Source organism: Bos indicus x Bos taurus, chromosome 22 (genome assembly GCF_003369695.1).
Source record: "Bos indicus x Bos taurus breed Angus x Brahman F1 hybrid chromosome 22, Bos_hybrid_MaternalHap_v2.0, whole genome shotgun sequence".
Lineage (NCBI taxonomy): Eukaryota > Metazoa > Chordata > Mammalia > Artiodactyla > Bovidae > Bos > Bos indicus x Bos taurus.
Window position 1 is genome coordinate 21,601,132 of NC_040097.1, and position 18,199 is coordinate 21,619,330.

The following is an 18,199-nucleotide window of genomic DNA, read 5'->3' on the forward strand; positions in this document are numbered from 1 at the left end:
CTGAAGAATGCGCTGGATGTTAAAAAAAAAAAACAAAAAAAAAGGTGGGGGTGGGGAACCAGAAACCAACACAGCATTGTAAAGCAATTTTCTACCAATTAAAAAATAAAACTTTTTAAAAAAGAAAAGGAAGTCCTATTCTGTTGTTTAGGAGTGCACATGTCGGTGGTAAAAGTGTAAGAAAAGGAAATAGTGATTATTTGAAAGCAAAGGTTTCTTTTTGGAGTGGGGAGGGAGAATGAGGAGGACCTCACCCTGGGAGGGTGGCAGGTCTCTTCATGTTCAGAGTGGTGTCAGTCCAAGGTTCGCTTTAGGATTATTGATCAGCAGGACATTTGTATCTGTGTACCTGTCTGCATGTGTGTTAAATTTCACCATCAAAGACACTGATGAGCATTAGAAAGTCAGAGATGCAGGCAGGGCTTTATTCTGGGACATATCAAGTACCAAGTGGCCTCACAGCAAACAAACAGACAGCGTTTTTGTTTTTACAAACTTTTTATCATAAGTACCCCTGACATGTAGTTTATTCTCTCTACAAATTGATTGCAAGACCCAGGAAAGAACTGTGGCTATCTCGGGATTGTATCATTAAGCAATGACTTTGGAAGCCAATAGTTCCTTGTGGAATTTAGAAAAGAGAAATCGGAAACCAAGGGGATGAGGTGGCAGGTGACAGGTTTGAAAACAGAAACTCCTCACTGCTAATGTGCTGGTACATGCTGGCTCTGCACCAGGTCAGGGTGTAATGTGCCCTGCAGCCATCACTAAATCCTCTGGAAACCCTCTGAGATACAACTCTCACGTTCCCCGTTACATAGGAAGGCAAGGAAAGCAGGCAGTACCTGGGTGACTTGAACCAAGGTCTTCGTGACTTCAGACTGCCTCTTATTATTCCCAGGCCATCTCCTGCTCTGTTCTTGGCCAGGATTACCATTTGCTTCTTTTAGTTGATTGAAGCCCATCATATAGACTTGTTGAAGGGGCAAGTGAAGAAATACTTGAGGACCATACTCTCATCATCACTCCAACACCATTTTAATTATCCTTGAAGCAAAGAGCTTAGCCTGAACTTTCTGTCCAAGACTTAATGGCTGAATCTCCTGAAAATATCTTGCATGGACTTTGGAAAAAGACATCCTAACGCAAGGAACATTGATAGCAAAGTATACTATTAGTCGGAAATGGCTGTATTATTATAATCCAGCAGCAAGGAGATGAAGGAGAGATGAATTGATGTGATCTGAGGGGTTCTTGCCTGTTTTGTGTAAGTGAACTTTGAACCCCTTGATCATAGCGTCCATCCATCAAATGCTTATTAAGTGCTAGTTTGGGTGTTGAGGGCAAAATGATCAACTAGATGTCCTCTGCCTTGGGAAAAATTTTAATCTCATGAGGATTTTTTTTTTTTTTGGTTCTTGCCATTCTTGTTGTTGAAGGTCAAAGAGATTATTATTTGACTGCAGAGTCATCTCATGTGTTCACGTGATTATAGTTGGCCTGGAAGGAATGGAATTTGAAAAGGAATTTGGCATTTCATGGTTTGAAAGGAATTTTTATTTTTAAAAAATTTGCTTATGGGATAATTTTAGAGGAGTGGAATTTTGTTATTTTTCATTTGAAATTTGACTCTTCTAGAACATTACTGAACAAGGATTCTAGACCAAGGCTATAGAGTTCAGGTTGTCTTAGATTTGAATGCTGGCTCTGAAGCTTGGGAGCTGTGTGATCCTGTTCAAATCGGTGGTTCTCTTTGTCCCTGAGATTTCACCTGGGGGCGTGGTGATTATGAAAGTATCTGCCTCGTATTAATGATAAATGCTTTAAGACAGGGAAAGTACTGAGAAGGAAGGGTGCCTGGCATGTGTCCACTGTCCTTGAAATCAGAGGTCAGGAAATACAATCTGTGGGCCAGGTTTGGCCCACTGCCTTGTTTTTGTAAGTAAAGTTTTATTGGAACACAGCCGCACCCATTCATTGATTTACTTACCGTCTATGACTAGGGCTTCCCTGGTGGCTCAGATGATAAAGAGACTACCTGCAGTGCAAGAGACCCAGGTTCAATCCCTGGGTCTCGAAGATCCCCTGGAGAAGGGAGTAGAAACTCACTCCAGTATTCTTGCCTGGAGAATCCCATGGACAGAGGAGCCTGGCGGGCTACATACAGTTCATGAGGTCCCAAAGAGTCTGACACAGCTGAGAACTAACACTTTGATGACTGCTTTTACACTATAATGGCAGAGTTTTGTAACCGAGGGACTCTTTGGCCTGCAAAGCGTTAAATATTTTTACTTACTCGCTGGTTCTTTACAGAAAAAATTTGTCAACCCTGCCTTGTCTAAATGGTAGTAGCTATTCTGGGTCTACTAATGGTGTTGCTTCGCGCAGTGGTATGTGCATTACTTACCATATGATACACTCTACAGAGATGGGCTTCCGTTTAGATTTTGCCCAAATTGCTACATCATCCAAATATATTTCAGTGGAATTAAAGAGGGTTCTGTTCTGTTTTAATGTTAACCTTCAAGAAAGAAATCATTCAGATTTCCTCCCTCTTGAAGGGAAAAACCAGTGCTCTGTTATTTACGGGCCACTGATAGTTTTGAACATCTTAACACGCGACAGAATTTCCCCTTTGAAGTTTTCTGTTTCCAGCATCTAATTACATGGAACTTTCCTGAAGTGAGTTATAAATATGCAGCACCCTGCACTGGACTAATTTGCTCATGTCTGTTGTGGATCCGGGAAGGGCAGATGTTTATCTGAACCCCCTTTGATCTCAAAATCTTCTAGAAACAGGCCCACTTCAGCCATTTCCACAGTTTCCTGGATTTGGGTGTGTCAGAACCACCACCATAGACGTGGGCTACTTCCATGTCTTTTCTTAGCCAAAGCCAGGAAATGGGATGCTGTGGGCTCTTATCACTAGGAACGCTTTTAACAATCATTGAGACAGAAAAAGCCTTCAGAAGTGATTCCTTTTAGGTTAGATTTGAATTTGGAGGCTCCTTCTCATTTAGCCAGCCTTCTTTATCAGTGTATCATCATGAGAACAGGATTGTGGGAGCCCAGGGAAATGCCCGTTTCCTGACTCTTTCACTGGGGTGTGGAGGGCAAAGAGACAGTTTTAAAATGTCTCCACTGTGTCCTGCAGAAGCACTTGGTCAAGTGCGTGGGGCTCCCTGGGTGACTTTGCTACCCTAGTCTGTGCACGCCACCTTGGTGTAGTAGAAGCAGGGTCATGTCATGGCCAAGAGCACACGCTCTGGGTTTGAGTTTCAGTTCTGCTTTTGAGTAGTTGTACAGCCTGCACAAATCACTTCATCTCTTTGTGTTTAAATTTTCTTAGCCATGTAAAGTGGTAATAGTAACACCACTTACTGGTTTTTCTCGAGGAGCCAGTGACTTGCCAGTGACTTACTGTACATACTTGTGCCTGGTACACGGTCAGCATCCAGCGTCAGCGGTTATCACTGCCCTCCCCCACCCCTAGCGACAAGTTACTGTTGTTACCTGGGTGTTTTTTGTTGTTGTTTTTTTTTTTTTAATTTGTCTGCACTGTGTCGGCTGCAGCACTGGGATCTTCGATCTTCATTGCAGCATGCAGGATATTTAGTTGCAGGAGGTGAACTCTTGGTTGCAGCATGTGGGACCTAGTTCCCTGACCAGGGATGGAACCTGGGCCCCCGGCACTGGGAGTCTGGAGTCTTAGCCACTGGGCCAGCGGGGAAGTCCCTGTTGTTACTTGTTGATGTGGGTATGGTGGAGGCCATGAGGCGACAGGAAATAATTGTGGATCTCTGAGTTCTGCCCCATCACCACCTGGCTATTGAAATAGAATGTGTGTTGCTTGACTTAGTTGGGTCATTCAAAAATCAAATTAAGTGATGGAGAAAACGATCACAAAGTTGATTCGGGAGAGCTGGTGCCTTTGAGGTGAAGGCATAGGGAAGTGGACCAGGAACCAGAAAGAGGCTGAAAGGAAGAAAGGGGAACCTTTTATCTGTTAACTTCTTGCTGTGTGCTGAGCTCTACCTGGATGTTTTAAACATAGAGTGTCATTTAATCTCAACAGTAGCCCAGGGAGATATGAATTCTGAATCCATGGTACAGATGGGTAGACTGAGCCTCACAGAGCTGTCTCATTTGTCCTGGCTCATATCAGTGAAACAGTGATTTGAACCCATTTGTATTAGACTCAGATTCATTCTGCTGGACCAGTTTTCATTTCCATCCTCGACTGTCTTCCTAATTATTGTCAAAATCACTTACCTCTGGGTTTCTGCCTAGGTTTCTCCTCTCTGAATTAGGTCATTAACTGAGTGTCTAAAAGAATATACACGCCATGTGAGTTATGGCCACCAGAACCGTGTCAGGGGAGAGGCAGGCAGTGAAACTGTTCACTGGTAACACTGGGTCTCCGTCACTGTATAACTCTGAATAAGCTCAGTGTCCTGTGCATTCTAATTGTTGATGGGACTCTGAGCTCTTTGTGTAGTTTCTCTTTGGAAATGTTAATGTCGGCACGTGCTTCACTCCAACATCAGTCCTTAAATCAAAATACCACATTTGGCCATCTGCAGCTGCCAGTAAACTCAAGGGGGTGAGATGTCTTTGAACCTGCGTAAAGTGGCTGTTAACCTTGGAGGGCCACCCTAGGTCCTTGAATTCAGGAGTCTGATTATCAGGTGAGCACTCTCCTGCTCAAGTCGCCCTTGCTCAGACCCTGCAGTAAGACGCCATCATGGGAGCTTCTCAGATGTTCTCAGACCATACCCATGGTGAAAGCCAAGGGGCATGTATTAAATTCTCTGCCCACTGGCGGAGACTGTTTCAGAGGCAGAAATAAGCTCCACACATCTCTGAGGTACCCTTTAGTTTGCTCCATTTACGCTTGCATAGGATCACTTGTCCCCATCCCTTCTAAACACCCTACCCTTCACAAAGGAGTAAGTGTCAGCAAACTTTCTCAGTAAAAGGATTGAGGGCAAAATTTTTTAGGTTCTGCCGGCCATCCATTGTGGGCTGCAACAACTCAACTGCCCAGTTTTAGCCTGAAAGCAGCCATAGACAATGGCGTGGCTGTGTTCCAGTAAAACTTTATTCACGAGAGCAGGTACTAGACAGGATTTGGCCTCAGGGCACAGTTTCCCCACTTGTGAATTAGAGCTCCTTCGTGACTTGGTTCAATCAATGTTTTCAGCCCTGTGTAGTGGACCTGTCCTCTCAGGTACTGTCCTGGGCCCTGGGGATGCAGTAAGGAGCCACAGTCTTGGTGTAATAGAGCTTCCAGTTAGCTTAAAAAAAAAAAAAAAAAAGCTATTGTTAACTAATTACACAGATTGTATAGCTATGACCATTGTTTAATTAGCAACTTGTTGCCTTTATTAATGACTTTTGAAGTAATGATTCATCTTACAATTGATGGTGACACGGATATGAAGAAATCTAGGATTTATTGGTTATTTAAAATACACCAGCTGCTGTGTTTGTTCCTTTGTTCTCTTTTCACAGTGATTGGGCATCTGCTCTGTTCTGGGCAGTGTCTTAGTTGCTGGATGTACAGGGTACCCAAAAAAGATGAGGTATTTTTCTCTTGTGGAATTATCCAACTCTTGAGAAGAAACCAACAGTAAATAAGTAAACACAGGAAGGAAAAGGTAACAGAAAGGTGAGGAGGAAGGTGATGGTCAACAAGGGAGAAGCTGGAGAGAAGTTGGGCTGCAGAGCTAGATCCTGGAGGGCCTCATGGCTGTGGCGAGAAGCTTGGATTTTACTGTAAATGAAATGAGAAGCCCCGGGAGGATTCTGAGCTGGGCAGTGTCAGGATTAGATTTAGGTCTACGAGGTTAAGTGAGTTCTTCAGTCTTCAGAGAGGTTTCTTCACCTGATCATGTTGGTATCCGCTGCAGGCAGGGTGCCCAGAGACATGGAATCAGGTAGTAGAAAAGGATACCCAGACTCCCTCGCACTTCTCTGTGTGATCTTAGGTCAGCCGCTTTCCCTCTCCGGACCTCATTTTCTTTATTTGTACATGGAATAGAACTAGCATCCTTTGAAACTCTTCAGAACCCCGCAGTTCTCTGTGGTTCTGGGGTGACTCCTCAGGGATCCCCTTGTTGTAACCTCAGTGTAGTACTTGTTCCTTAAAATCTTCTGTCGTGAAGCCTTGCTGAAGCTACACCTTGAAAATGGTCCAGCTCCACTTGGTTGCCCCATCTTTGCCATTTTATCCTCATTTTTTTTTCCATCTTCCTTATAGATGAGAGATGACATGTCTGCTAGTCACCATCCAGTCAGATGGAGCAAGCTTCATTTCTTATATTTAGATCATGAAATGAGTTCCTTGAGTCCCTCTGCCACCATCATAATTACAATGTAATGCTCTTTGACGTCCGTGGGGGCTGCTAGATGCCAAGCTCCTGAAGTCCTGGAGTTCCGGCCCTCCGGCTCTTTCTCCCCATTATGAGTTCCCGTTTTTTGTTTTTGTTCGGCAGGCCCTTCTGTCACCAGCTTGTCTGACCCACCGCCCCTCCCAGATCACACAGTCCACATGTGCCTAGTCCAGGCTTCACCCAGAGCTGCTGACTTCAGTTGAGTGTTTTGGCCTCGTCACAATTTTTAGCCAAATTCCAGGGTATCCTTAACTATCAGCTGATTTTCTTTTTTTTTTTTTTTCCCCCTCCTTGAGTTGTCAGATTTGGGCTCTTGAACTTTTCTTCCAGTTTTCCTTTTCCTCTGCTTCACTTCACCACACACAAGGCAGAACCACTTTGCAGTGGCCTTTCTCTCTGCCCAGAATGTCCTCCCCAGGTAGGCACATGGCTCGTTTCCATCTTCAGGTTTTTCAGTCAGAGGCTTCCATCTCAAGGGGTCTGTGCTTAAAACCCCATTTTCAGGACAATAGTCAGAGATAGTCACCTGATTGAGAAATGGGTCATTCAAATATAACTAAGTTGTTGGCAGCTGAATTTGGTCTCAAACCCAGCCATGAGTAGAGCAGTGAAAAAAATGTTCCAGGCAGAGTGGAGAGGCAGTGCAAGGGCCCTGGGGTGGTATGATCATGGAGTAGCCAGAGGTCCATGTGGCTCAGCCTAAGGCTCAGAAAGTAGCAGAGGATGAGACTGCAGAAGGCAGAGGAGCCCACTGACACAGTCCTCATAAAAACTGACTTCTCAAGTGTGATCAACATTATTAAATATGCAGAACCTCAGTCCCCATTCCCAAGCCTACTGGCTCAGAATCTATAGTACAACGGGCATCCCAAGTGATTTGCATACACATTGGTTTTGAGCAGCACTATCGTAAATCTTCTCCCATTTAGCATCACGTAATCCCCAGTTTTTGCCCAATGTCATTCTCTCCCTGCCTTTCCCTGTATGAAGCAGAAGGCCAGTCCTACCCCAGTGATTTTAAGCTTTTAGGGAAAAATTAATAGCTTTTCCTTATAAAAAGTTTTGGAAAACACTGAAGAAACCAGTCCTTGGGCTAAATATCAAAGTTTGGGCTTTCTGTTCTTAGTTTATTTTATATATGTCCCTAAAATTGGTTGAGTTCTTGTTTTGAGGATTTTCTTCCCTTTGCCACCATCACATTCTGTCCATACTCTACAATGCAATGCTCTGTTAATTGGGGTGTGTGCATATGTTTTCAGTATAATTCCATAGGTCTTGATTAGTGCATAGGTCTCCTCTCTGTGCTGATTGTTCATCATATTTTATAAAGGCTTTCTTTTTTCCTGTATAACCAAAGCATTGAAAATATTAGGTTATTAACACACTGAAAAACGCAATCAATCAGATGATTATCATCTAATGTTTTAATGATCACATTTTTAATCCAATTATGCATGTTTGAATCTTTCAAATTTTCTTTAATTAAAGATTGCCTCCTGGCACTGCTATCAGAAATAAGAAATTGAACAGAATTGAGCCAGATATAATTTAATGTTGAAAGGAAACTGCAAGGATAACTGGGCCTCTCTGCATTTAATGGTTGACCATGACTTTAAAGCCCTCATACAAAATTTTCTAATTGATAAGAAAATTTAATCATCTCCGGATATACTCTGTTTGCATTCAAATAAGGTATTTCTTTTTCTAAATAAACCTCCCCTAACTGATTATTCATATTGTCGTTCAGAATGCTTAAAAATGAAAGACAGAGTTGGGTGAAATGTAGACTACTTAATACAGTGTGTATTTAATAAAAAAGTCATACATTATTCATTTTTGCAATTTGAATAACTTTGAATTTAGCATCCCTGTTCCTCATCTTTTTCTTTGATGAACAATTAATTATTAAAATATAATATTGTCTGCATACAGCACTGGGATCCTTGAAAGTGGAATATGAGATTCATTCCTTTTCAATTCTTTTATCTAGTAATGCACAGTACCTGCTTATTATGGTATAATGGAATGAATGGTAGGATAAGCAGAGTGTTTCAAATATTTTTCTCAACTAGTTAAGTGTCTGGGACAGCAATGTTTCAAATTCAAATTACTAATTAGGATAAAAGTTGGAGGCAGAGTGTCCTGATCTGGATGGCTTTAGAGTCAAACTGCCCTTTATAACAGGATTCATTTTAACAAGTACTTATCTGTGCTTATTCTGTGCTTTCCTAAGCCCTTAACTATTGTTGATTCTGGTGGCTCAGACAGTAAAACATCTGTCTACAATGCTGGAGACCCGGGTTCAATCCTTGGGTCCGGAAGATCCCCTGGAGAAGGAAGTGGCAACCCACTCCAGTACTATTGCCTGGAAAATCCCATGGACAGAGGAGCCTGGTAGGCTACACTCTATGGGGTCGCAAAGAGTCCACTGAGCGACTCCATTTTAACTAATGTTGATTCATGTAATACTCTCCTGATGAGATAAGCCTTCAGATGAGTCACTGTTATAAACCCATTTTACAGATGAGGAAATAGTTGCAGAAAGATTAAAGTAACTTGTCTTAGGTCAGGCCCTTAGGTAGACTAATTAGGTTTCAATTCCAGAGGCCTGGCTCTAGCAGTCCCTATTAAACAGAGTGAAGTAAGCCAGAAAGAAAAATACCAATACAGTATACTAACACATATATATGGAATTTAGAAAGATGGTAACAATAACCCTGTATACGAGACAGCAAAAGAGACACTGATGTATAGAACAGTCTTATGGACTCTGTGGGAGAGGGAGAGGGTGGGAAGATTTGGGAGAATGACATTGAAACATGTATAATATCATGTATGAAACGAGTCGCCAGTCCAGGTTCGATGCACGATACTGGATGCTTGGGGCTGGTGCACTGGGATGACCCAGAGGGATGGTATGGGGAGGGAGGAGGGAGGAGGGCTCAGGATGGGGAACACATGTATACCTGTGGCAGATTCATTTCAATATTTGGCAAAACCAATACAATATTGTAAAATTTAAAAATAAAATAAAAATTAAAAATAAATTAAAAAAAAATATTTTCTTAGTGAGGGAGTGTAAATTTTTAGATGAAAAGTGCATTCTTCTTTATTTCCAATGGCTATACTCAGAACTCTCGATCTTGGGTCCAGCCAGTTAAGTGCCTTGTGGCTTGTGAGGGCTTTCTGGGCAGTGCCAGAAATACTGGGTAGCATTTCTAAAGTTGTTTCTAACAGTTAAGCATTATGAGTGCCCCCATCTTGCCAGTGGAGCACTCCTATGGGACTGAGCAGAAAACGGAATTTTCAGAAATAGCAGTAATAATTAATGTTTGAGTTGAACTTAGAAAACTCAAGGGAAAAAGAAAACAACTTGAGAGTTAATTCTGTAATGTATGTTCATAGAAAAAATTCTCGTTAACGATGGAGGCCCCTGAAATGTAGTGTGGCCCACCCGCCTTCTTGCTGTGGCTCTAGGATGGCCTTCTGCCACTACCCCCTCCGCCCTCCCATGCTTGGCGTGAAATCAGGAGTGGGCACAATGTGGCCCAAGGACCAAATCCGTGTCACTGTTTCCGTGTGGCTTCTGAGCTAAGAATGGTTCTCATATGTGAACCCTAAGTAAGCAAAATCTTATTCCTGCCTTCTCCCCAGTCCTAAAGAATTCCATTCTTCCCATTAGTAGATGTAAATTTTTTAAACTGTCCTCAGTTGTTATTAGCATTTTGAACATCGTTAATAAAGTCGTGGAAATGTGTTTGTTATATAGCTACCTATGTAACATCTTTGGTTTTGCCTCTTGGCCTGCAATACCTAAAATATTACTCTCTGGCACTTTCTAGGAAACATTTGCTAGTCCCTGGCTTAAAACACAAACCAATCTCGGCTGCAAGCCACTGTGCTAATAAGAACATCACGTTTATTAGTCTGATTAATTGTCACTCCTGAGGGGTAAATAGCATCAGTTTTTCCATTTTACAGATAAGGGAAGTAACTCAGAGAGGTTGAGAGCCTTTCCTGAGGTCACACAGCTATTGAATATCAGTTGATTCTGAAGCTCATGCTAGAGCTTTGGCAAAGAAAATTGTAACCTACAGTTCTCAGACTGATGGAGACTATATCAGACATGCTATGCCTCTAAGGCACTAGTAATTCTGTTTAAAAAAAAAAAAAAAAGAAAACACATGCAGAAACATTCAAGGAAGTACATGGCTAAGTATAGGCTTAGTAGTTTAGAGGAATAATAATAATAGTAATAATACAAGTAGTAAGAATTAGAGTGAGAATCGTATGTCGTTCATGAGATGTTTAGTCTGTTGCCAGCTCTTTCTGAACTCCATTTGCATACAGATTTATTTAATCTTCACAACAGCCTGGGAAGGTTTAGTAACTAAGATCACACAGTTCACAGGTGGAAGAGTTGGGATCTGAACCCAGTAGAATGAGAATCTGCTCGTTTCACCAGTTTCTGTAGGAATGGAGAAATGAAGGTGCTGATGAAGTTTTCGGCATTTGGTGATATTTCCTGCTCACAGACTTAACTGTTTCTGATTCTCAGTGGTATCTTTGAAGAAAGAATCCAGTCTCCTTAAGTTTTTGACCTTAGGTTTGTTATTCCTCTTTGGTCTCCTATTTTCCCAACTGTAAAATTAAAGAATTGGACTAAATGGGTGGTTTTCAAAGTGTCCCTGGGGTTTCCAGCTCAGCTTCCACCTTGGTGGCTGCACTCTGGCTGTGTGACTTGCCTGGCTCCTGTGTAAGATAGAGTTTGAAGAAAGGGTTCTTCGGCTCCCGAAGCCAGTGACCCAGGGAGGTCTGGTAATAATAAGTACTGAAGCCCCTCCCTTTTTTTCCCCATCACTAGGTCTACCGGCCCCACCACTCATCTTACTGCACCTTTTTTTAAAATCAGTTTTTAGGTGCTTTGCAATGTTGTGTTAGTTTTTGTTGTACAGCAAAGTGAATCGTCTATGCATATGCCTATATCCCCTTTTTTTTGGATTTCCTCCCCATTTCGGTCACCACAGAGCACTGAGTTCCCTGAGCTATAGGGTAGGTTCTCTTCTAATGAATTAAACTGGAACCTGTGTCTGAAGCCCTTCGGTTGATTTGGGACAGAGAAACAGTGCTGTATTTGTAGGGGTGGTCCTGCCTACAGTTCCCATCAGTCCTTGCCGAATTTAAGAGCCCGTACAGGAATGGTACATGAAAGTCCCGATTCTCTTGAAACTGTGTTCCCTTTTGAAATTCACCCACCTCTGATTGGCGGGGCAGGTTTTTCTGACTTATCTGTCTATATTCTTTAAAGCCACAGCCTCTTCCCAGAGTGGGTGCTTTCGATGGGGGCTTTGCTGCCCCGGGTGTACAGGGATTGTCCTGTCACTACCTGGCTGCATCCAGCGTGCTTAACTGCAACCCTAATGTTAGGTCAGGCCCCTCAGGGAAAACTCGGAAGATTTTCCTGTCCTTCAGTCCAGAGCCCTTGATCCTCAGGCAGGTTGGTGTGCTGCGGTGTGATGCCAGGTTTACCTACAACACTGGAGGAATGAAGGTGGCGGTTTTTGATGCCAGACCCTGTGCACCCTGTACTGCATGGGGCTTTGTGTTGACTATTTGCACAGCCCAGGAAGTCCAGAAGCAGCAAGCAGAGGCCAAAAGGGTTCTTCTTCCCAGCCAAGCCAGTCCCTGCCAAGCACGCTAACAGAATTTCCCCTATCATTAGGTGGCTGGTAACCAGGTTAAATTAAAGCCTAGACTTGCCAGCGGGTAGAGGGGTGACTCTGTTATTTCCGGCCTTTTATCCCACAGAAATTGCTTTTGTCGTTTTGATTATAGCACCCTATGATGCATTTATTAGTTAACATTTAATTTTCCCCTTTAAAAAGTGAGCTAAAAACCTTTGCAGAATCAGCCAAAGTTTCTGAGCCTCATGAATAACTGCTGGCGCTTTACTCTTCACTAGTGACCCGGGGCTTATTGATTTAACCTCTCCGTGCCTTAAGTTCAACATCTGGAAAATTGGAATATTAGAAGTACATACTCTAAAGGTTTATAAAGGGAAAGGGTGTGGTGATGGCCTAAGACAAATGAGAGCCTGAATTCCAAACTCTGCTACATGGTTGTATATGACAGCACTGGAGATGGTAATAGTAATCCCATGATGTCATGCTTCACGGGACTGTCTTTAAGTAGTAAATAAATCAGTCTTTGCAAAACTCTTAGAACAGGGCCTGGCACATACAGTAAGTGCTGTTTAAATGTCTGTGGTGTGGTGTGCCAAGTCGCTTCAGTCGTGTCCAACTCTGTGCAGCCCTATGGACCCACCAGGCTCCTTTGTCCGTGTGATTCTTCAGGCAAGAATACTCAAGTGGGTTGCCATGCTCTCCAGAGAATCTTCCCAATCCAGGAATTGAACCTTCCATCTCTTATGTCTCCTGTATTGAAAGGCAGGTTCTTTACCACTCGCGCCACCTCGGAAGCCAGTTCAAATGTCTGCAACATGTAAATACTCAGAAGAGTGCTTGGTATATAGTAAAAGTGAAATAAATACTAGGGTTTGTTCAGTAAATCTCTACCAAAAGGAAATTTTCATTTTCATTATTCTAATATGGTTAATCTCTATTGGTTTTTTGCCTTAACCCTCAGTTATATAGATCTCTTGAGTCTAAGGATAACACATTTGCCCAAATACCTGTACTGGTTGTTCTAAAGGAAAAGGCGGGAGGAGGTGTGAGGCTGGAAAGAATATTCCTGTAAGTCACGGGTGTGTCTATGCAGTTACCTAGAGCCTTGCAGTTCCCAGTGTCCAGGGGTGCTCGTGGAGGAGGCCATCAAGGAGCTAAGGCAACCTATTAGCAGGATGGGCTTCCCAGGTGGCTCAGTGGTAAAGATCCGCCTGCCAGTGCAGGAGACATAGGTGATGAGGGTTTGATCCCTGGGGCGGGAAGGTCACCTGGAGAAGAAATGGCAACCCAGTCCAGTATTCTTGCCTGGAAAATCCCATGGACAGAGGGTCCTGGCAGGCCACAGTCCATAGGGTCACGAAAGAGTCAGACATGACTTAGTGACTAGACAACAGTAACCTTATTACAGCCCTAAAAGAAATTCCAGACTAGGCATTTGAATAGCCAGGTGGAGATCACAACCTTCTTTGGCTTATGAGAGAAGCTAGATGATCTACTGTGTCTAATGGGGAGAGTTATAATATAGTCCCCTAATCTCTTGTACTGTTCCTTCCTGCCTCAGGACCTTTGCACATGCTGTTCACACAGCTTAAAATGCTCTTCTTTTCCTGTTCAGTATTCACCTAGTTAACTTTAGCTTCTTTAGCTGAATCAGAATTGTGCAAGCTCTGGTGTCAAGGTGCCTGGGCCCATATCCCAGCTCTGCAACACAGGAACTGAGCTCTTCTCTCGCTTGTTGTCCTCATTGAGTTATTGTACAATATCAGTGTTGGGTCTCAACTTAAATGGCATTTCCACTACCTAAGAGAACACCCCTCCACTTTTGTAAAAAGAAGAAGCCTATTTTCTGGGCCATCATTTTATAAATTCAGGGCCATGCCTTGGTTTGATTTCACTCTGATGTGAGTAAGCCTTGGATGAAGCCATAATGAAACTGTTACCAACTGTGGAATTGCAGTTTATAGTTGCCGTCATTTCATTTTCCTTCATCTCATGGGTGTCCCAGAGTTTGTTCACCTGATGATTAGTTCATAAGTATTAGATGGAAAAGGGGTCTATGATGCAACAAGGGTGGGTATAACTGAATCGCTTTGCTGTGCCCCTGAAACTAATACAACATTGGAAGTCAACTATATTTCAATAAATAATTTTTAAAAATTAAAACAGACATTACAAATGGACTTAGCACAACTCTGCTATATTTAAAATGGGTAACCAACAAGGACCTACTGTACAGCACAGGGAACTCTGCTCAGTGTTATGTGGCAACCTGCATGGGAGGGGTGTTTGGGGGAGAAAGGATACATGTATATGTATGGCTGAGCCCCTTTGCTGTCCACCTGAAACTGTCACAACACTGTTAATCAGCTGCACCCCCAATATAAAATAAAAAGTTAAATAGAAAGACTTAGTTAAAAAATATATAAAACATCTCATTAATAGTTTTAACTGTGATTAACTATTGAAATAATATTTAAAATACAGTGGATTAATTAAAATTTATGAAGGCTTAAAAAATGTTGGAAAGGAATGAGGTAAACAAAACCACGTCTGTTTCTTTTCTGCAGGACTCAGGGACTCGACTGTGCTAATGTTTTGCCTGTTTCCTGGGGACAGAGAGAGGGGTTGCAATGTTGCCCGGTGCTGTTCACCATGAAACCTGTTTTTCATGAAATACAGCGCTGTGCGAAGTCTCAGAACACACCCTGGGAAATGCTGCTTTGTTTTCCATGGCTCTCCCACCACCAAATGCTCATGCTTCTCAGGATGTAAACAAACACAAGACTTGTGACGTGGCGCCCGACGCCGAGGGTTTTGACTGTGTGTCTGCCGCGTAGCAGGACTTAACCACTGTGTTTTCTTTTCCCTCTTCTCCCAAACAGAGAAGGAGACCTTTCTGGATCCTTTCATCCTCCGGGACCTCCTGCCTGCATCCCTGGGCAGCTATTACAGGTACACAGGTTCTCTGACGACCCCACCGTGCAGCGAAATTGTGGAGTGGATAGTGTTCCGGAGGCCCGTCCCCATCTCTTACCATCAGGTAGCTACTTAGCCCCCAGAGGGCTTCCATGCTTAACTTGTTTTGTGTTGACTTAACCTGATGACATTGCTAGAGTATAACCAGGATAACAATTTTGTTTTTTGGTATCCTTTGCTTCTCACTGATTCTTTACATATTTTTGCACCCGGGAATTGTAAAATATAAGACATGGCTTGCTCAGCCACAAATGAACTTAGTTGAAGAGAATAGCAGGCATGAAAGCAGATATCTTGTAAGTATTCAGTCTTGAGCAGATAAATGCCACCCTCTGTGATGATGAGACCTTATGCCAGGAACTGTTGAGCTCTTTATATGCGTTAACTCATTTAGTCTTCATGAGCAGTCTTATGAGGTAGGTGCTGTTCATACCTTCATTTTATAGAAGAGACACAACAGAAGTGAAGTGATCTGTCAAGGTCACCCAGCCAGCTGCGAGGCCAGGATGTCTGACCCCAAGGTCATGCTCTGAGCTACTAAACCTCCTCAAAGTTCAGAAAAGAGAAATTGGTATACATGAAGAAATGAAGGGAAAAATGCCACCAATGGAGCTCTTTCTATATGATAGGCATTTTACATGTAATCAATTTAGTTGCGAAACAACATTGAGAGTTTGGTATATTGCACACAGGTGGTACAGGTAAGGACAACATCATGGTGTGGAGAAGTTGAATAACATGACCAAAGATTCATGGTCAATGAAGATTGAAGCCAGAAAACCAAGCCTGAGTTTGTCTAATTGCAAACCCATGTTGCTGACCCCTACATTGAACTGTGTCTCTCTGAGTATGACCTGGCAGATGTCATAGTATGCTGGGCTTAGGCTGAGCTCTTAACTGTGGGTAGGAATTTGGTGAAATGCAGATGAGATTAGGGGAAAATATCAGAGAAAGAGGATCCAGCAGGGGGTGAGAGGTCTTGACATCCCCTCACCCCATGAGGATTAACAGATGGAATGGGGAAAGAAGGCAAATATGATTTTTGATGAAAAATGCAACATGTATTGCAGTAAAAGAAGAGTAGACTTCTCCATAATTTCATAAAATGGGACCAAGAACAATTGGTAGGATTTGTAAGACCATGTGTGGATTTGAGCTGTTGACTCAGGACTGTTTGAAAAATGGAACATTCTTATCAGAGACATCCATACAGATGCATCCTTAACGTTGGTCAGCTAGGGATGAAGCTAATGTCAAGGAAGGGGGAAGTTTTCAAATTACATGATAAATTAATATAACAGAAGAAGACACAGGCAACAAGATTAAGAACCTGGCTGGCATGGGAAATAGTCCAAAGATTTTTATAACAGGGCAGAGAGTACAGTAAACGGCATGGGAGAAATAGAATTGGATGGTATCCTGGTCAGGGCTGTTTGGGGTATCAGAAACAGAAACGCACTTAAAATAGCTTCAGTAGAGGGAATATTTGAAGGAAACCAGAGTAGGGACATCCTGAGATGAAGACATCGTGACCAGGACTGTTACTAGCAAGTGAGGCACGAGTTGTACTCTGTCTTTTAGGGGCCAGCTCTTACATCTTAAGAGTTTCTGCCACAGCTTTGTGATTCTGTCCTTTTGCAAAACTCTGGTGCTGTCTCTCTGTCCCAGTTTGAGTGTGGTTTTCTTTGGAGGGGATTGGAGCCCAGTATGGTTTGTTGTTCATTTGTTAAGTTGTGTCCAACTCTTTGCAACCCCATGAACAGCAACACCCCAGGCTTCCCTGTCCTTCACAGTCTTCTGGAGTTTGCTCAAACTCATGGCCATTGAGTTGATGATGCCATCCAACCATCTTATCCTGTGTCGCCCCCTCCTCCTCCTCCCCTCAATCTTTGTCAGCATCAGCGTCTTTTCTGAATTGACTGTTCACATCACCTGCCGAAGTACTGGAGCTTCAGCTTCAGCATCAGCCCTTTCAATGAACATTCAGGGTTGATTTCCTTTAGGAGTGACTGGTTTGTTTTCCCGCTGTCCAGGCAACTCTGAGGAGTCTTCTCTAGCACCACCCAGCTGCCAGCTGTTAGTGGTCTGGGTCTTGGGTCAAGTATTCAGAAAGATAGATCTGAGTAGAAGTTATCCAACAGCAAGTTGGATGGCCTTGGTCTTGTGTCCATTTCTTCATAAATCAGCAGAGGTGCTGGTTGTGTCCTGAGACATCAGTGTTTGTTGCCATTCTGGGCAGGGAGGGAGGTGGGAAGGGAGCAGATTATCTAGAAGGACCTATGTGACGGAGAGAGATCCCACTAGAAAATGTAGGAGCTGTGGGACCAGGGGAAACAGGTTAATTTGGCCTTACTGCAGTTGGCAGGCATTTTACTTTCAGATTTTTCTTTTTTTCCTTTTAATTCCATTGTGATGAAAAAAGAAGGACTAGCAATTTGGTTGCTGAACAGGATCTGCTGGCTTTAAGAAGATAATGAAATATAAAACAAATTTTCTTCCTCATGGTGAGGCCAGCATTGTTTTATTAAAATGTAAGAAAACTGCAGTCCAAATATTTATATCCTCAAGGTTCGGGGTAGGGGACAGAGCTTTGAAAAGGGACCCTTTTTGTCGATTAAGATAAATGCTTTTGTCTTCAAAGATATAAAGGCTTGAGATAATGAGGTTAGAAAATTCAAGTTTGGCTTTTTTTGTTTTGTTTTTTTTTTGGAGGGTGCCATGTGAGGGGGAGGCATAGAGAGGTAATTGTTTGGCTGAGGTGAAATAGACCTTTAACACATAACTGGGTTTTACTGCAGTTTGGTGAATCTTAAACAAAATACAGAGTTTTAGGCTTGGATGTCTTGTCAAGTATTTGTCAATGAGAAGCATTTTGACATTTGGGAACTGGGTATCTTAAAAAGTGCTTTGTTAACATCTTTTTATGCTTCTACTCTGCTACTCATACTCTCAGAGAAATAATGGAAGAGTTTTGTTTTGTTTTGTTTTTCCCTGTGATTTTCAGTCTATGACCTCTCTGTAGGTACTATTGTTTCAAGAGAATGGTGAAGAAATAAACTAGTCATACTGGCTCCCCAGTTTCTTGCCTCTGAGCCGTCTTTAGATAATGCTTCACTTGCATCAAGCACAGCTTCATATATCCCT

The 18,199-nt window shown here is 42.7% G+C and overlaps 1 protein-coding gene across 3 annotated transcripts in view; it reads left to right on the top strand.

Moving 5' to 3' along the window:
• PTPRG (protein tyrosine phosphatase, receptor type G) overlaps positions 1-18,199 on the top strand; it is a 775,368-nt gene that overhangs the window by 606,199 nt on the left and 150,970 nt on the right. For all 3 annotated transcript variants that reach the window (XM_027522433.1, XM_027522432.1, XM_027522435.1), the window contains exon 7: positions 14,962-15,119. In XM_027522433.1, the coding sequence (XP_027378234.1) occupies positions 14,962-15,119 (158 nt within the window). The remainder of the gene's footprint in view (positions 1-14,961; positions 15,120-18,199) is intronic.